The sequence below is a fragment of the Colobus angolensis genome, unplaced genomic scaffold, assembly GCF_000951035.1.
Source record: "Colobus angolensis palliatus isolate OR3802 unplaced genomic scaffold, Cang.pa_1.0 Scaffold489, whole genome shotgun sequence".
Classification (NCBI taxonomy): Eukaryota; Metazoa; Chordata; class Mammalia; order Primates; family Cercopithecidae; genus Colobus; species Colobus angolensis.
The window spans coordinates 208,178-228,924 of NW_012118365.1; the positions used below are offsets into that span (position 1 = coordinate 208,178).

The 20,747-nt window shown below is 36.5% G+C and overlaps 1 protein-coding gene across 3 annotated transcripts in view; it reads left to right on the forward strand.

The window, feature by feature from the left end:
- The window catches only part of NETO1 (neuropilin (NRP) and tolloid (TLL)-like 1), a 127,277-nt gene that overhangs the window by 94,046 nt on the left and 12,484 nt on the right, over positions 1 to 20,747 (forward strand). For all 3 annotated transcript variants that reach the window (XM_011959198.1, XM_011959199.1, XM_011959197.1), the window contains exon 8: positions 18,739 to 18,852. In XM_011959198.1, the coding sequence (XP_011814588.1) occupies positions 18,739 to 18,852 (114 nt within the window). The remainder of the gene's footprint in view (positions 1 to 18,738; positions 18,853 to 20,747) is intronic.

A 20,747-nucleotide genomic window follows, 5' to 3' on the forward strand; every position in this document is an offset into this window, starting at 1 on the left:
AGATTTCTTATATTATTACAGCTTTACACCTTGGCATCTTTTCTGAAAATTCATTGACCCTAAAGAATACTGATTTTAAAGTAATTATTATATTTAGAATAATTTTAATTTTGAATACACTTATAGATAGTTCATAACCAATTGTAAGACTGTATATTTGAATAACTGTCCAATATGAAAAAATAGAGACCTTAGTGGAATATGTCCATTTAAATAAATCACATGCTAAGTTTTCTGAGCCAATTTTACTCTGTGTTTAGAATATAAATTTGCAGTAACTGGAATGGATGATTGAGTTATAACTAGTTTTGACTTCTGAAGTTCTGCATTTAGCTGTTCTGCTCTTCTTTACAACTTTTGCATCATAAAATATGCATCACTTAACATTTGATTGATGAATAGCATATTTCTGTTAAAAACAGATATATAAAGTAGAAGAGATGGAAAAACAAATTGTCTACATTATGGTTGCATGGAAATTGTTTACAATAATTTGCTAAAATGAGATAATGCATTTAGTTTTATGTTAACTTGTGACAAAAGACTATCAAGTCTAAGCTATAGATTTATTTATAAAAAAGAAATATACATACAGGAACATTTAAGTTCCAAGAATTGAGTTGAAATATTCTGTGGAAGGCAGATTCTGAGATGAACTAAGACATTCTCACCTTGTATTAGTTTGTTCTTATGCTGCTATGAAGAAATACCCAAGACTGGGTAATTTATAAAGAAAAGAGGTTAAATTGACTCATAGCTCCACATGGCTGGGGAGGCCTCAGAAAACTTACAATCATGGCGGAAGGCACCTCTTCACAGGGCAGCAGGAGAGAGAATGCATGCCAGTAGAGTAAATGTGAGACGCCTATAAAACCATCAGATCTCCTGAGAACTCACTCACTGTCACGAGAGCAGTATAGGGGAAATTGACCCCATGATTCATTTACCTCCGCCTGTTCCTGCCCTTGACACCTAGGGATTATTACAATTCAGGGTGAAATTTGGGTAGGGACAGGGAGTCATACAGTATCACAACTCTTGGTGTAGAATGCTTATATAATCCCCTCCTCTTGAGACAGTCAGAATGTGTGAACAGCCTGGGATATTATATGGTTGTTGACTTACATTCTTTCTCTGTGAAAAGTTATTTTGCAGATATATATAAAGGCTATTAAAGCTTGATTGAGTTTGATTTAATCAAAAGAAAGGAGATTATCTTAGGTGGACCTGACCTAATCAGGTGAGCTGTCTAAAATTGAAGAACTTGAGAGAAAAATGCCCAAGATTCCTTGGACAGGTGGTTAGTAGAAATCTGGATTTGGAGAACTACAGATGATGATGACTCAGACGCAAGTGAGGATGAATATGTTATTAAGAACTGGGAGAGGGGGAAATCCCTGTTTTGTAGCAGCAGAAAGCCTAGCACAATTATGTTCTGCAGGTATGTGGCAAGCAGAATTTGTAAGTTACAAATATAGGCTAAACATAGGCTATGTAGCTAAGTAGATTACTGAGCTAAATGTTAAAGATGTAGGCTAATTTTCTCAGCAAAAATACTGTCAGCTTGGACAGAGAGAGACAGAGAGAGTACCCAGTGAAAGAGTTGGAATGCCAAAATTCGAATGGTATGATCAATCTGATAAAACATATATGTATATGTGTGTGTGTACATATGATATATATATGTGTGTGTATATATATACATATATGTGTAGAGTGTGTGTGTGTGTGTGTGTGTGTGTGTGTGTTCGTATGCCACCTTCCATGAGAAAGAAAGGCTGTCTCAGAGAACAAAACCAAAGGCAACAGAGCAGTCAAGAAAAATTTGACTTTACTGTGATGGACTTCAGAATTATTATGGATTCAATACTCCTATTTATTCTCCATTCTTCCTTATTTGAACTAGAATCCTATGCCTCTCCCACCACTGTATTGGGAATGTTGGAGCCAGACAGCTTGTTTTTGGTTTTATGAACCCATACACAGAGAGAAACTGTACCCCCAGGATCTGCACCAGGTTTAGATGATTTAAACAAGGAGACTCTGGACTTTGAACCAATGAGATTTAGATGAGATTTGAACTTTATGTCATGGGGTCAAGGGGGTATATTCTTGGGATGCTTGTAATCACCGTCCCTAATCAGTTCACATTGAGTTAATTAAAAAGGAAACTATCCTAGTGGGTCTCACCTAACTAAGTAAATATCTAATGGTTAGGGATGAAAGAAGTCAGAGATTTTTAACTGTAGTGAACACTCCACCTGGCCGTAAAGGAGCAACCTGCCATATTACACAGAGAACTACGTGGCGGGGAATTTTGAGCCATCTTTACAATCTGAGAATGTCCTCAGGTTGCCAGTCAGCAAGAAAGTGAGGACCTCAGTTCTACTATTCCAGCATACTGAAACATCCCAACAACCTGAACAAACCTGGAAGAGGCCTCCACATTTTTCATGAGAACCCAATCCAGACAGATTTCTTGATTTTAGCCTTCAGAGACCCTAAGGAAAGAACCCAATTGAGCCCTGCCTGGACTTCTGACATACAGAACTGGGAGATCATAAAAAGGTATTGTTTTAAGCTGGTGGGCGAATTTGTGATAATTTGTGACTCAGCAATAGAAAATAATACATAGTATTCCTATTGCAATGATGTGGGCTTTTTTTAGTGTAATGGATGATCCAAATATCAATTTTAACATATTACTTAAAAACATTTGTAATAGATTGCTGTTTATTAATATAGTGCTAGTCCTAGTTTTGGTAGTTCAGGAGATGTGGCAAGATATACTGTAATTGTAGGAAACAATCACTCCAGCATCAGATTGACACTAAAAGTTGAGATTCCACTAGCCTAATCATTAATAACTTTTCATTTTGATACATATTTATATTCCTCCTTTCATTCTTTTATTCCTTCACTAAACTTTCCAGGCATGGATGGTTCAAAGATGAATATGATGGTTGCTTTTCTGAAGGCACCGCCCTTCCACACTAACTCAGATTCAACTCAAGTGTGTGACTCACTTCAGATGTTCATTTATATCTGGTATTCTGTGCCACACTCCCACCACATACTCCCTCATTTATTTTAGTAAATTACCCACGGAAGGTTGTACTCTAAGAAGCCTAATTCTCTTTGTGTGTAGTTTTTCTCTGCAGCGTTTGTTTATGTTAGCTGGATATTTGCTCTACTGACACGGTGATTGATTTTATTTCACTGTTGAGTTTTATTATCTTTTCCTGTCTAGAAAAAGATATAGCCTGCCATCTGCCTCTTGTTCACACAATTTGCATTCTGCCTTGGATAATGCAAATTCTTAATTTTGTAATAACTAAGTAAAATTGTCATATAATCTCAGTAACTAAATTTAATGGATCTTAAGGGAAAAATATATAGATTATAACTCAGTAACACTCTGAGATTATACACCAAAGTGTCTTCAAATTAACCAACTTACTTTAATCCTTTTTAACTTGTTTCAGATTTAAATGGGATGACTTTAAATAACTTTGTTAGTTATGGAAAAATGAATTAACACATTTTCCAATTTAGAATTATTTTAAAGAAAGCGAACAGGGAGTCAAAAATGTAAATCCTCTCAGTTAATATTTCACAACAGTGTTTCGTTTTTCCTCTAGAATAAGCAAGGCCAAACACCATTTACAAGTATGGCTTAAATACTAAGATCAAAAGACATTTTATTCACTATATATTTCCCCACGAAAAGAAAATGTTATGTACTGGAGAAAGCAGTGTTACCAATCATACCTTGGGCCAAAGTGTAAATTGAAGTCTTACTATAAATCTTAATGCCACCACCTTGTGAATTGATGTGTCTTAAAAAGATTAAGATCACTTTACTAATATAGAAAATATTTATGTATGTATGTCCTATAGTAGCGTAAATACCAAATCGTACAGATTTAAATATAAACAATACACAACATATGCTGAGAAAATTGCTGAATGTGTGTCATATATTGGCAGGTCTTCCTAAAATATACATAAAGCACACTATGGATAAGAAAAAAATCACCATATTCAAATATACATAAATTTCAAATATTTATTAATATAGAAACATCATAATCAAAATAAATATGGAAAAGTTGACCTGGAGAATAATTGGTAAGATAAACAACAGGCAATAGGTACATATTTGTGTCTTATAAAAAATAATGATTATATTCAAAAATAAGAAAAAGATAAACATTCTAATAGAAAATGGGGCCAAAATGTGTATAATTAATTCATGAGAGAAGCGTAAATGTCCTGTAAGCATAAGAAGCAAATATGTAAACATATTAGTAAACAAATATATAAATTTAAAATTTAATGAGACATCATTTTCATCCATCAAAATGTTAAAAACATGAAATCATGTTGGAGATGGAATCTTGAAATAAAAGCATATGCACTGCTTATAGGAAACAAAATGTTTCCTGAAGGACAATTTAGCACTATATGTCAGAATTCCAAAATAGGGAACAAAGATAGAATATCACCTTTGAATCAGAAATATTAACCTCTAGGAATACATACTGCTGATGAGTGCATATTTATAAGCGTGGAAAAATGCTTAAGTAGATTGGTTAAATGGTTCTGGGAATGTACTCTTTATTAAGATGATGTGGTAGATTGATACTGACGTTGTACTATGTTAAGAAGCAAGATGTTAGAAGCAAGTAGTGAACACGTGTACATTACATTTATACTCTTGTAACTACATGGGATAAACATTTAATACATGTCATTTATTATATATGTAATACATACATGTAAAAGACTATGGGATTAAGATATTAATGGTTGTATTTGGGTGGTGATATTTTTTGCCTGTACTTTCTAATTTTTCTAAAATACATATGTATTGGTTTGGTAAACACTTTTTTACAAAGCTGTTACTTAGTTTTCAGACTAAATAATAACTCTGCTCTGTAATAGAATTTCTCCACCATTTATCTTCCGAGAGACATTCAACTGATGACTGACTTACTGCCTGAAAGATCCTGATGGTAAGCCTGCAATTTTGCAGGATCTTAGAACACCAGATAGAGTATTGGCCCCTCGATATGAGTGCATACACCGTTGAATTCACTTTAATAACTTAAAGACAGATGATAATTAGAAAAATGCAGCCTTAGATTCATCCCAGGACTAATTATGATACGAGTTGTCAGGGTATCCTGGCTGGAAACCGCCACTCTCCGTCAGCGGTCTCATCTTTACTTTTCTCATCACTGCCCTCTCCTGTCCCTGGTTGCTGTGCTGTACAGCGACGGCCACTTTGGCAGAAGGCTGGTTAGTCAAAGTCAAATGCCTGAGAAATCTGCTACGTGGTCTAGACGGGCATATTAGTTTCCCATTGCTGCTGTAACCAATTAGCATACGTTTAGAAGCATCAGATAACACAACTTTATTATCTTACACTTCTGCAGTGTAACGTTTTACTGGGCTGAGACCAGGGTGTCAGCGAGGCTGCTGCCCCATAAGAGGCTCCGTTGTAAAGTACATTTCCTTCCTTTTCCCGTTTCTAGAGCAGGATTTCTTGGCTCCTAGCACTTCTCCTTTATCAGAGCCACTGGTGGAGCATCTTCGTGTGCCTTTACAATTTGCTGTTACATCATCTCCGTTCCTTCAGTCTCTACCTGTCTTTAGTTGTTACTGCATTGGGCTCAATTGGATAATCCAGAATAATTCCTCATTTTGAAATCCTTAATCACACCTGCGAAATCTCTTTTTCCATATAAAGTCACAGGATGTGGGACTAAGATGCAGATGACTTGGAGAGCTATTATTTATTTGACCACAATAGAATTTGTATTTCTGTGTTTTTTTTGCTTGTTTATATTAAGCTGATGGGGTCTTTAACTGAAATTCTGAAAGCAATAATTAAGTTGACTTTAAGACCAAAGGTATATAGTGTCAACTGATAAAGATATATCTTAACACAAGTGTGCCTTCACACTTTGCTATTGCATAAGTATTCTTTTATATAAAGAATTTATTTTTAAATTAAATATGTTATTACTATAGAAAAACTTAAAAAGTTAATGTGTCCTAAAGATATAAATATAACTTTGGGCAGGTGTAGATGGGTTTGAAATTTTAAAATAAATGATAAACATTTTTAGAAACAGAATCACAAATTAGCCATTTCAGAAAATTGTTTTGCTTTTGGAAAAGATCTGAAATGGAATTACAGTGTGTAAGAGCACATCTTCAGTGACAGTCAGTTCTGCCACTTTCTTATGTGTGATGCCTGGACTTTAATCCTCAGTTTCCTTTCTGTAAAACAGGGAAAATATCACAGGGCAGCTGAAAGTTTTCAGTGTATGTCTGGAAAATAGCAAATGGTCAGCAGAAGGTAACTAATATAGTATCTGTTAGTGAAATAACAACATACTGAAACTTGGGTAGTTAACACTTTCAAATACAGTGAGGCTATTGAGCAAAGGAAAATGAAATAAAATTGTGTAATCTGCCAGAAGCCAACTCTCCTTTCCTCCCTCATTTCTTTCCTTTCCTTCCTTCCTTCCTTCCTTCCTTCCTTCCTTCCTTCCTTCCTTTCTTCCTTCCTTCCTTCCTTCCTCCCTCCCTCCCTCCCTCCCTTCCTTTCTTACCTCCTCTTACCTCCCTTCCTTCCTGTTTTTTTAAAAGCTTTTGATTGAGTTTGATTGTACCATAAAGAAAACACTGTCAAAAGTATTCTAATATTTGAAATGAATTATTGATGGACTTTTATTACCGATATGGTTACTTAAATCATTGAAAAAGTATTATGTGTGTAGACACGTAGTTTGATGAAATACTTAAAATTTAAAGTTAATTTTCTTAAGTAATTTGACTAAAACAAGTATCTTAAATAATTTTGCTTCTTTGCCTATTCATTGAGTTACTGAGAAAATACTACAGAACGTTCATTGAACCAGTTAGAAGAATTTTTTTAATAAAGTGTGTGGATCTACGAGGAATCACTTGGACAAGAATAAAGGCAGGAAATTTCCTGTAATTTTTAGTAGAATCCTTGGAAATAATATATATTAATCTCTCTGATTCTAGCTTTACAACTATTGTAGTTTATGTCTGCCCCTGAAAATACACAGCATATGTTTGTTATATGGAAATAGAAAATTTTTACTTTTAATTGATAGCCTCTGAACTAGCAGATTTTTAAGCTTGAGGTCACAGTGATGTATTTAGGTGTGGTTCTCATCTTCATTTATTGCAGGCCCCTTTTTTGGGACTTGGCATGTTCAATGAGAGCAAGTATTGTACCTTTATAAAAGAATAGTGTGTCTAAACTAGCCAACTGCTACTGACATGTATGTATCATGAAAACCAACTCTAGCCCACATGTCCAGGGCCTAGTAGTAATCAGCATGCAGACGCCAAAGAAATTTAATGCCTTCCTTATTGTAATTGTAATGCCTAACTACACACATTGAGGAGATCACTGTGAGGCTGAATCAAGGCAGACATAATGGACGTATAAAAATATGTAGTAATGCCTAGGGATGATAAAATAATGGATAAATTATGATGTGGTTCACCCCACATAAAAGGAAAGAGTTTTTATATATGAAATGTAAGTTTCCAATGAAGATGTATTTCTTAATATAATATCCTTCAGAACAGTAAGAATATATAATTTTAGCACAAAGATTGGGGAGGAATCTCATAAATATGTGTGAGATCGAATTGAAATTTATGAACAGAATTTCTTGTACAAAAACAGATTAATATATGTACATCTTCATAGGACTGGATATTTTCAAAGTATAACTTAGTCATATTGGAACAGAGAGTTTTGAAAACAGATATTGATTTTTCAAAATAACTATGAAGATGATAAAGGAGATGAAAAAAAGATACACAAGTCTGTTTCTGGCCTCAAGTCTGCTCACCATTTTTCAAGTAAAATGTCATTTCCTCTAATTGCATAGCCTATGGGCCATTTTAAGTTTCAATGTGGTGACAAGGGAAATTTTTCCATTTGTTTTGGGAAAAAAAAAAATTGTCTTATGGGAAGTTCTGATGGCCAAATATATTTTATATTTTTTTAATATTTTTGTTTGTGTAATTAGAGTACCACAATTAAAAATGATAATTAGTAGCAAGCTACACACACACACACACACACACACACACACACACATATATATATATATTTTTTTTTTGTGAGACTGAGTCTCACTCTGTCACCCAGGCTGAAGGGCAGTGGCACAATCTCTGCTTACTGTAACCTCCACCTCTTGGGTTCAAGCAATTCTCCCACCTCAGCCTCCTGAGTAGCTGGGATTACAGACGTGCACCACCACGCCCGGCTAACTTTTGTGTTTTTAATAGAGATGGGATCTCACTGTGTTGGCCAAGCTGGTCTTGAACTCCTGACCTCAAATGACCCACCCACCTCAGCCTCCCGAAGTGCTAGTATTGCAGGTGTTAGCCACTGCGCCCAGCCAAGCTATATATTTTTAATGACATTTTTGAAGTTTTTCAAAATTTGCATCTTCAGTTGATTACTCATAATTGATATCTCTAGTTTTATTTTCTTTCAAGTTTATTTTTTAAAGTTCTGCTGTTATTTAAAAATTAAAATCATTGTCAGACATTAATGAGAAGATGGTATTTAATATTCATTGTGTTGCTTAGTTTTTATTCTCTCCGGGCGCTGTGGCTTACTTCTGTAATCTCGGCACTTTGGGAGGCCGAGGTGGGTGGATCATGAGGCCAGAAGTTCAAGACCAGCCTAAGCAAGATGATGAAACCCCAGGTCTACTGAAAATACAAAAATTAGCCGGGCACAGTGACGGCCACTTGTAATCCCAGCTACTCGGGAGACTGAGACAGGAGAATTGCTTGAACCCAGGCAGCAGAGGTTGCAGTGAGCTGAGATCGTGCCATTTCACTCCAGCCTGGGCGACAGAGGAGACTTCATCTCCAATTAAAAAAAAAAAAAAGAATTTTTATTTTGATATATAGTCTGTCACCAAGTATTTATGAAGCATCTACAAAGTGGTACATCTGGTTGCCAGACTTTTGAGAGGAAGCAACAAGGCACAGGTGAGTTAACTCAAAGGGATTAGCCCACACCCTCGTATCTATTGTGAGAAAACAAACATGGGTGATGTGGGGGGAAGAATGAGGACTTGGTGACCTGCTGGTTATGGTGGGTGACATCTGAGTTGAGGAAGAATTTTATAAATGTTTAGGGTGAGCAGAGGCTGTGAGAAATACAAATCGGCCGGGCGCGGTGGCTCAAGCCTGTAATCCCAGCACTTTGGGAGGCCGAGACGGGTGGATCACGAGGTCAGGAGATCGAGACCATCCTGGCTAACACTGTGAAACCCCGTCTCTACTGAAAAATACAAAAACTAGCCGGGCGAGGTGGCGGGCGCCTGTAGTCCCAGCTACTCGGGAGGCTGAGGCAGGAGAATGACAGAAACCCGGGAGGCGGAGCTTGCAGTGAGCTGAGATCCGGCCACTGCACTCCAGCCCGGGCGACAGAGTGAGACTCTGTCTCAAAAAAAAAAGAATATAAATCACTTGCTGTGTACTAGGGTACAAGGAGCGTGGAAGTTAGTCTAGCATTATTGGAAAGTGTTTTGGGGTGTCTTCAACAAAGTGAAATGTGGTCTGATTTACACTTTCAAGTGGCCAAGGTCCCCATGGCTTCTGTGTCCCTGAACCCCATGTAAGATTGCTGTCAGTGAATGGGGGCCTGGCTCCTTCACAGCAGTGGAGACCTGAATAAGAGCTTTGCAATGAAACAGAGTCACCCAAGAGATGGCCACTGGCTCAACGGTATCCAGGGAAGAAAGGACCCAAGGATGGTCTTGAGCCTTTAGCCTGAACACCTGAGGGGGTGGGTCGTGCCCTTTGTCAATGCCAGGAAAGTGTGGGAGGTGAGAATTAAAGGGGAAAATGTGGGTAAGAGGAGTAAGGTGATAATCATTTTGCTTAAGCCCATCAGCCATATGCTGTTTGGGATGGTAATTACAGTTCCAAATGGAGATGTTAAGTAGGAATTTCAATGTTCAGAGTAAGTCTGGATCTCACATAGTAGTCAGAGGTAGGGGTATAAGCCCCCTCGTTAGTGTGGGCTCTGCGTCTGATGAAAATCACCCAGAGAGACGACAGAGGAAACAAGGGACCTGTGACAGCCTCAGGGGGCTCAGCGACAGGGGTCTGTAAGACACTAGCATAGTGGCCTGAGAAGGCAGGGGGAAAATCACCTTAGTTACCTGAACTGATAAACATTAGTAACGAATAAAAGTAAGTATGCTAGATTTTGCTCTTCAGTGTGAATTCATGACGTAACTATAGAATGTTGATATGTGTCATATTTACATATTCACATTAGTGTTAAGCTTTGCCTCATCCCTCACCAAACAGAGTAATAGATTCTAGACCATCCCGAGGGTCAGAAGTTTTAATTTTAAAAAGTAAGTTTTAGCAAATCTTCAAGGCTGACAAAAGTTGAACCTAAGAAATAAAGCAGGAAGATGTAAATATACTCTGATACGGTTTGGCCCTGTGTCCCATCCAAATCTCACCTTGAATTTTAATAAGCCCCACGTGTCAAGGGCTGGACCAGGTGGAGATAATTGAATCGTGGAGACAGTTTCCTCCATGCTGTTCACCTGATAGTGAGTTCTCATGAGATCTGGTGGTTTGATAAGGGGCTTCCCCCTTTGCTGATTGTCACTTCTCTCTCCTGCCGCCATGTAAGAAGTGCCTGTTTTGCCTTCCAATGTGAAGGCATTGTAAGTTTCCTGAGGCCTCCCTCGTCATGTGGAACTGTAAGTCAGTTAAACCCTTTTCTTTATAAATTACCTAGTCTTGGGTATTTCTTCACAGCAGCCTGAAAACGTACTAATAGCATACTCCAAGCTGTTTCCTCCCCCAGCTGCTTTTCCACACGTCTGAGCATTTCCATTCAAACTAAAGATCAGGGAATGATGAAGAATTAATAAAGAGCAGAAGTAGAAGACCCAGAGGTGTGACCGTGGCTGTGTGGTGTGTGAGTGTGTGTGTGAATGTGTGTGTGTTTGAGTGGTATGTGTGTGTCTGTGAGTGGTGTCTGTGTTTGAGTGTGTGTGGTATATGAGTTTGTGTGACTGTGTGAGAGAGAGCCTGTGGCTGTGCCCACGCAAGCCAGCATAGAGCTGGGTGAGCTTTAGACAAAGCTCAAAATTAAAGAAGTTAAAATAATTTGAGGAAATCAAGCACCAAGAATGTCTGAAGAGAACAAGATGAGTGTACTGGGGAGGGGAGGTGAAGAGAACCAGACCCTAAGTCCAAGAAACATAGGGTCCAGTGGTGTAATGAGTCTTTAGGAGAATATGATTAAGGATCATTTTGTTTTCCCATTTTTCATGATGTAATATGATGACTTATTTGACGTTGAACAAATTACGAATGATAGTTTTATTAACCATAAAACATGGATAGTTGAAATATCACTGTTTCAAAGAAATCTGCCTGTTTTTATTTCAATTTGTTTTAATATTTCTTGAATAGTATTTAGTGGATTTCTGGATTTCAAAAAGAAAAAACGAAATAAACAATTCTAATAGAATAAGCTTAGAGGCTTCTACATTAAAGTAGCTATTATAAATTAAAAACCTTTAAGTTACAGAATTTAAGCAGTGTTTATCCACATGAGATAAACATTAAAATCAGAGGTACATCTATGACTAGACCTTTCACATTAAAAATACGTGTTCTATGCTTCTTTATTAAATACATTATGTAAAACTTCGTTTATTTTGAGTGTTGTGGCTTTATTTTATCTTCTCCTACATGACTCAAGTATGTAAGAGATTTGTTGTCCCCTGCTAAATAATTTGTTTATTTAAAGAATTGGTATAATGTATAGGTTTAGGTGTCATTACAGGTGCTTTCATGGTTTATTTTAGTCATCCCCATGAGGGAGTAAAACGCTCTTTAAAGTCTGATGTAAGTTCGCCACCTTGTGGTAACAATGGGAATAGATGAGGGTTTAAAAAGAAGAGTAATGAAGCAATATAGCAAAGATGTTTAAACTATTTTCCTGATATAAAAATCTGAAAGAGAAAATTGACATTTTTTGATTAACATTTGGTATTTTTCATGCAAACTTATGAGTTATCCCTTAATTATAAAACTAGTTTTTGTGTATGTTTTTAATGTAGATATATGTATACTTATACATAAAAGTATATTTGGAAAATTTCTCCAAAAAATGTAAATATAATTTCAGTAAATCCTAGAAATCATCATTGCCAACATTTTGGCTTTTGCATTTCTGAAAAAATTTTCCATAAGTGCATTGGTATGTGAGTTTTCATAAACTAAAAAGTGTATTCTCGGTTTAGCCAGGCGTGGTGGCGCATGCCTGTAATCCCAGCTACTCTGGAGCCTGAGGCAGGAGTATCACTTGAACCCAGGAGGCGGAGGTCGCGGTGAGTGGAGATCGCGCCATTGCACTCCAGCCTGGGCAACGAGAGCGAAAATCCGCCTCAAAAAAAAAAGGGTATTTACCCAACTTTACATGTTAATAATCTCCCACCCTACTCTATGTTCTCTTAATAATTAAGAATTCCATATAATCACTATAATGATTCCTGGACACCGATGAAACACTTTGCAAAGTTTTAGTTTTTAAAATTTTAAGTGGTAAACAAGTAAGATTGAAAATATTTGGATTAAACAAAGTTAAACAGGCATATTTTGCCTCATGACTTCTTTGAATCTTTCAGTGGGTACAGGGCCCTGAGAATCACCAAAAGTAACATACTGTATTTTTCAGTCTTAAAGGTCCTCTCGTCAGCAAAACATTGTACTAAATTTTATGTTTCCAAAGAATTTATTACGAAGTATTTGAATACATGTTAACTGAAGATCATTTATATTGGAATTTCTAATTTCGAGTTAAGGGACCCATAGATAACATCAAAATCAGGATGTATCTACTAAATTACTGTGAAATTTTTGTTACTAAAATTATAAGATGATAGTGTCACTTTTATCCAAGCCTCAATTCTATAGGATCATTAACATGTCTGCGAAAACATTTCTTTTAGATTGGAGCCAAAAGCTGAGAGCTATTCTGTTCTACATACGTCCTGGCTTGGTTTTCCAAGATGGGATCTGAATGTCTTTCTTTACAACTGGATGTTAGAAAATACCTGTTATCTTGATGGTCTCATTAAACTGTTACAGAGGAATATCACAACTAGGTATCTTACACAGCTGAACCTTCCTCCTATTAAGTAGTACAAACACATTCCAATATGCATTTGCTATTTTATTTAATATGCATAATTTCTGTTTTCTACTTTTCTTTTAGAATTGAAACATAATGGTAATTCACACTAGACATGGTTGTAACACAGGCATATGTTCTCCAAAGTACAAAGATAACTAGGAGGTCTTAGTTTCAGAGAAGTCCTCGACGCAACTTTCAAATATGCATTCTCATGTAGTGTTAACAAGGGATCTGTAAATTATTTTCTTCACTTTACAAATTAGAAAATTTAATATCAGTTAACTCACGTTTATATCATACATCTTAAGTTTTTTGTTTTGTTTCATTTGCTTTTGTTTTGGTAACTGTGGTAGTAGTTCAAGAACAGGTGACATTATTTTATCGTACACCACATGACAGTATCTGTTATGGTTTTTAAAGATCTATCACATTTAATTCTTACAACTTTATGGAATAGTTAAAATGATCCCCATTGTATAGATGTAAACAGAAACCAAAAAAGTTAGTGAATATGCTCAAGATCACATAACTCACTTTGGAAAATAGGACATACTGACTCCACAGCCTCTGTGCAGTACTGTCCTAAAATGGTTTACAATTCCGTCTTGCAATGTTTGCATCCATGCCGCAGACACTATACTGCATTCTGTGCATAATTAAATTGCTCGGGTAAGTATTGTCTTTATCCCCACTTTACAGATGTGGTAACTGAGCAACTTACAGGTTAATCAGCTCAAAGGCAAAGAGTGTGAAAGAGGCAACCCTGGGAGTCAGAGACCAGGTGACCAGGCTGCAAGGGACTCTCTTCTAAAGCTGCTTTTGCTCAGGGAGGAAGCAATCTGTCCTTACTCCTGACAGCCCAAATCACAGCTGGGCCCTCTGTCCTGTTGGCAGGACTCTTCAGTCCCGGGCTGGTGTGTCTGGAGAAGTTCTAAGTTTTGTTTATCTACAGTCTGTTGCACAGCCAAAAATGAATGCTCTGCACAAATGCATAGGTATTAGTGTATATGGGAGGGAGGAAACAGTGAAGAAAGATTTATTTTAAAGTGTTGTAGTGTCTACTTTCTATGTGAATGCTTTAAATCAAGAGCAATGATATGCTTATACATAGGACATTATTTTGGCTGACTAGAATATTTTACTTCATTAACAGAAATCAGTTTCCATCTTTGGATTGTTAGATCTGAATGATAAAATGATGATGTCAATAAACCCAATAAAGTGAAATCAAGTTAGTTGGAAGGTCTCATGTCTAAATACACTTTCAAATAGTTCAGTGACAAATAGCAATAGCAAATTGTTCCATCTATGTTCATAGTGTTTTAACATCGATATGAAGCTCTAGTTGCTATTCTGATAGAAACAAGTATAAAGTTGTGTGTCCACTCTTGTGACCCTGAAAACTGTGTGAGGTACTTGGCATTTGGAGTGTTACTTCTTTGGCTGCCACTTTATTATAAATAAATTTTGAGTTTCCTTTAAATCACTAGGAAATAAAGCAGCTGGTTTATAAGAGACAATAGCTTAAATGATGAATATTGAATCTTGTAAGTAGAATAAGTCTTCTGTAAATTGACCGAGGAATATGTGCTTTGTCAGAAATAGTAAAAGAAGCAAAGATATGATGCTGAGTTAAGTTTCTGAGTATATGCTGCCTGTAATCACTACATGCTGCATTGGAAGACCATGGCCTTGACTGGAAGACCATGGCCTTGATCAGAAGACCGTGGCCTTGATCGGAAGACTGTGGCCATGATTGGAAGACCGTGGCCTTGACTGGAAGACCGTGGCCTTGATTGGAAGACCATGGCCTTGACTGGAAGACCGTGGCTTTGATTGGAAGACCGTGGCCTTGACTGGAAGACGATGGCCTTGACTGGAAGACCGTGGCCACGATCGGAAGACCGTGGCCTTGACTGGAAGACCATGGCCTTGATTGGAAGACCATGGCCTTGACTGGAAGACCGTGGCCTTGATTGGAAGACCGTGGCCTTGACTGGAAGACCATGGCCTTGACTGGAAGACCGTGGCCTTGACTGGAAGACCTTGGCCTTGATTGGAAGACCGTGGCCTTGAAGATTAGTTCTCAACCAATAAACACATTTGTTAGAGTCTTCTGCTCTCCGGAATATACTAAGGTATGCAGCCCAGTCAGAGTTAACGTTTTGCTAAGTAATATTAATCAGTTAAAACATCTATTGAGTATTTACTACAAGCCTAGTAAGCTTAAGCCATTATGAGAGATTAAACATAAACATTAATTTAAAAAAAAAAGCATGGTCACAAGCCTCAAATATATACAAAAGATAATAAAATATATTCAAAACTTTTAAAAATTACATGTGAAATAGGACTTAAGGAACAGCTAAATTTTCTGATAGATTGGAATAATATTTTAAGACTGTAGATAATAGGGTTCTGATGTGATTTGGATGGCAGAGTGGAGAAGGGGTATCTGGGGCAGGTAGACGAAGGGAGTGCTGTGTGGACACGGTGCCGGATATGTCAGGAGTGTGCTGGGAGCAAGGGGCTACACGTGTTGGTGGACCGAGTGCGCACAAGGCTTTGAAAGAGCAATGAGAATGTAGGCTTGATTTGGTCTGTTGGTGCTATTGTAGTTCTTAACCAGGAGAGAAATGAGAATCTTTAATGCATCATTGCATTTATGCATTGCTGAGAGAAATATTCAGACAATATCAAGGAAATTCAGAACCCAATATAATACTGTATTTTGGGTGTCTATAAAACAATTTATTTTTGTCCAATTTTATACATTGCTACTTTTTTGTTTGTTTTTTTGTTTTGTTTTGTTTTGAGATAGGGTCTTGCTCTGTTACCCAGACCAAGACTGGAGTGCAGTGGCACAATCTTGGCTCACTACAATCTCCACCTCCCAGGTTGAAGTGAGTCTCCTGCCTCAGCCTCCCAAGTAGCTGGCATTACAAGCATGTGCCATCGTGCCCAGCTAATTTTTATATTTTTAGTGGAGATGGGGTTTCACCATGTTGGCCAGGTTGGTCTCGAACTCCTGGCCTCAGGTGATTCTCCTGCCTCAGCGTCAATAAGTGCTGGGGTTACAGGTGTGAGCCACCATGTCCAGCCTCTATATGGCTTCTTAACCGTATCAGGATTTGCTTACTTGTTTTTATTTTTCATTGCACAGCAATTCTGTAACTATTAGCAAAAGTAAGGAAGAAAATACATGGAGAAATACCTAGGATAACAGAAAAGAAAAGAGAAGAAAAAAATACACCACAAACAAAAGGGAGGCTAACTCCCAATTAACTGGCATATTTGCATAATTATTTAATGCGTAAAAGCATGTTAAAATGTGATTTATTGACATTCCTGGATTCCCTGTTGCATTCTCGGTAAAACCACTAATATTTAATAACTGATCCTGGAACATTGATAGTTTCACAACTACTAAGCAGCAGAAACAAACACAATCCCATTTGGATTATTTGGAATTCAAATTTCAGTGCCCTTACCAACATACTAATGCACTTCACTCGATTACCAGAATGCAATGTTATTTTTATTTGTATGTTTAAATTTTTAATCTAACCCATCCTATTTAATAATAGTTATAATACTTTTTCCAACTAATAGGTCAGTAAATATGTAATTTTTAAAGGTATTTCTTACTTGATGGGTATTCTTTCAAAATGTATACTACAATTTGTTAGATAATAAGTATTCTACTCATTTTTACAAAAGCATTTTGCAGCCATTCTAATATAAAATTTTCCAAAATCTCCTTTATACACTGTGTACAAATTTTGACAACATTCGCTATCTAATTAACAGAACTTATCAATTCTGCAGAAGCCATTATAGTCGGCTACAGAAATTCAAATTTGGTTGCTTACTAAAGAGTAGGTCTTTACAATAATACACTGGATTGTTAAATTTTACATTATGAAAGGTTTATACAGAACAGTACTTAACAAATCGTTAGCAAAATAAAGTGTTAAGCCTGATATTTTTTTTTTCAAAATGACTGTTACATATTTTCTACTCTAATTTTCGTTTTCCAAAATTACTGTTACATGCTTTTTACTCTTTAACCAGGAACATAAAGTCAAAATGAACAGAGAGGGAACTGTTTTGGGTTGGGGGAGGAGGTAGGAGATGAAGAACCAGGAAGAATCACATTGCTTGAATTAGCTATTTCTTTGCCTTGCTTTTGGTTTTCAGAATTTGAGTTTTTTGTTTTTTTTTTTAAGGATTTCTGGGAGTATTAAAATATAGTAAGTTGCCTTATGTATATTAAATTGCAAAACATTGTTTTGACAGTTGTGATTAGTGTAGCAAACGTAGTAAAGAAGCTAACTCTAAAGGTTATGTAATATGCAGTTTTGAAAGTGAAAAACTCATTGTAACATGACTTCAGTGTCTAAATAGTACTGATCATTAATGTATCTTCATTTATTAATCATTGGAAATTAATGTGTTTTGTGTGCAATATATTTTGCTAGAATGACTGTCCTTAAAATGATTGTAGAGCCTTTATTGAAAAAAGAAACACTAAAATTGCATTTTGTCTGATAACGTGGAGTGAATACAAAGGTAAAATCCAAAGTTAGCTTTTAAAAGCACTTTCTGTAAGCAAACATCCACAATGCAGTATTACTGTAAAGACTGAGCACACTTAAAATATTCTGTCACTCTAATAATGAAATAAATGTATTTTTCCTCATGTTGAAATCATATCTAACATTTTACATTGCTATATTAAACTCATGTTTTCTCATCATTATTTAGCTGTATTTTGTACCTGCTTGAAGTTCATATTTTACCTCCCAGTCCCTTCAATGTGCATTGTAATCTGGAGATAATGATCATTGTATATCGAATCACTAGAATGTATAAAATACATGCATAGTAAGCTAATTTTATCACCATGTATATTAAATGTAATAAGCATAATATATTTTTTGTGTTGTTCAGGATTAATTTTTTCACGATTCTGAATTTCCATGGCATTTTGTTGTTTTCATATTCTTAAGTAATGTTACAGGGTTTGCTTTAGTATATTTTATTCATTAGTACTTGGTAAGTATATATTTTTCAAAATTATTTAAAAATTTCTATTAGGTGTTTTTGCACAGTAAAACTAAATTTATACATTCTTAATTTGGTATAAAGTATAATTTATGCACATGGTAGATGCTTCAGGTTTGCTAAATAAATATGCCTACTTAAAAAAATGAGGATAATGTACTTCGTTTTAATGACAGAACATACCCTATGGCATTTTTATAAGCTGAGCCTCTCTAGAGGAATGCCAGCACTGTTAGTAACACAAGAAATAATTAACATTACGGCACCATTTCTGAAAATCTCATGACAGATCATTTATCTCAGTTTGTGGTAATTTATTCTAATCTTTTTATTTTTAGATGTGTAATATGAGTGATTTACCACTGAATATCAGTTATAACTTTCTTCCTTTGTCTTGTTCGTCTTGTTTTTAGCTCCTTGTGAAGGCAATACATTCTTCTGCCATAGTAACATGTGTATTAATAACACTTTGGTCTGCAATGGACTCCAGAACTGTGTGTATCCTTGGGATGAAAATCACTGCAAAGGTAATGATTAGTCCCTGAAATCTGAAAAACTTTCCTCCCTGTGGAGTGGGGTAGAAGTTTATATATATATCAGTCGGACAGTCTTTAAAGTAAGAGTATATAGTGCCTTTTATGAGCACTGCATGTCTTATAATCGCTTGGTAAGCATTTTTCTCAGCCTTTACTCATACTGTGTCCAGATGTTTCGTTATTCATTAGCGCACAGTGGACTATCCTTAGCACTTGGATTCTAATTAAAGACATCACCTCATTAGACCCTGCAGAGCTCTGAAAACGGGAGCTTTCAGGGGAGCTCTGAAAGCTACTTTCCTATCATGTGTGATACTGTCTGCTTGTGGCCACACCTGTCATTCATTCTAGTTTGTCTTGATTGGACTTTGTGTACATACTCAAGAGATAAAATATGTTGAACTAGCATTTGTACTTTCAATTATTTCCAGCTACTTCACTTCAGTTTTGCTACGAAAATGCTTTTCTTCCTTTCTCATGAACATAGCTCCCAATGCCCTTGCCTCCTTCCCTTGTCTATACACAAAGGCTTGTTTATGTAAACAGGGATCCTTGGCTGGATGACGGATGTTGCATGTTTTAGTTAAGATGAAACGATGAAACTGCCATATAAAGTATTTTACTGAGATCCAGTATTAAACAATTGACAAAAGAAGATAGGCAAATAACTCTTTCATGCTTGAAGTCCAGTATTATCTACGAAATGCCTTCTGTTCATAGAAGTAAAGAAGTAATACCACAATATTCACTGCTTCATACAGTCAGTAGGAAAGGCAGTTACACTATCAACACTTTTGCTGTTGATTACTTTCCTTTCTACTTTTGAATGGATTAGAAATTTGTTTATTTATTTATTTTTTTGATGGAGTCTCGCTCTGTCACCCAGGCTGGAGTGCAGTGGCGTCATCTAGGCTCACTGCAAGCTCCGCCTCCCGGGTTAATGACATTCTCCTGCCTCAGCCTCCCGAGTAGCTGGGACCACAGGCGCCCACCACCATGCCTGGCTAATTTTTTGCATTTTTAGTAGAGACGGGGTTTCACCGTGTTAGCCAGGATGGTCTCAATCTCCTGACCTCGTGATCCACCCGCCTCAGCCTTCCAAAGTGTTGGAATTACAGGCGTGAGCCCCCACGCCCGGCCAGAAATTTACTTTCTAAGTGATCTTACTGCAGACCTGGTAATAATTCGTAGTCACCATTGGCTTTGTTTGGCCTATGTAAATGTGGTCCCATGTATGTAAGAAATATTTCACATGAGATGGCAATCAACACATGTGAATGGATGTGCATTATGAAAGTCCATTTTTTTGTCAGAAAGAAAAATGATTCGTTTAACCTTTAATTCATTCTCTTGTGATAGGAGAAAAACTTTTTATAATTGCAGTCATTTCTAATTTATGGAGGTTACGCCGATGGCAAGAATGTAGTGTAACCTAAAGTTTGTCCCATGTGCCCTTGAAAAGAATACCTATTTGCTGTTGTTGAGTGAAATGTTGTATAGATGCCCTTTATGGTAGGCTTACAGCATTGTTCAACTCTTCTCTCTGCCTTTGATTTTCTGCTGTGTTTTGTCCATTATTGAAAGTGGGTGTGAAATTCTTCGGCTATCATGGTTGAGTTATCTACTTCTCTCTTCACTTCTGTAAAATTTTTCTTTCATGTAATTTTAAGCTTGGTTGCTAACCTCATGTATGTGTGTAATTGTTATGTCTTCCTCATGACCCTTTTATCACTACAAAACAATCTTCTAGAGTTCAGTACAGTTTTTTGTCTTGAGTTATATTTTGTCTGACATTAGTATAGCCACTACATCTTTCTTATGGTTTGGTTTCCATTCTTCTTTTCCACGTTTTTGCTTTCAGTCTGTCTGCATATTTGAATATAAAG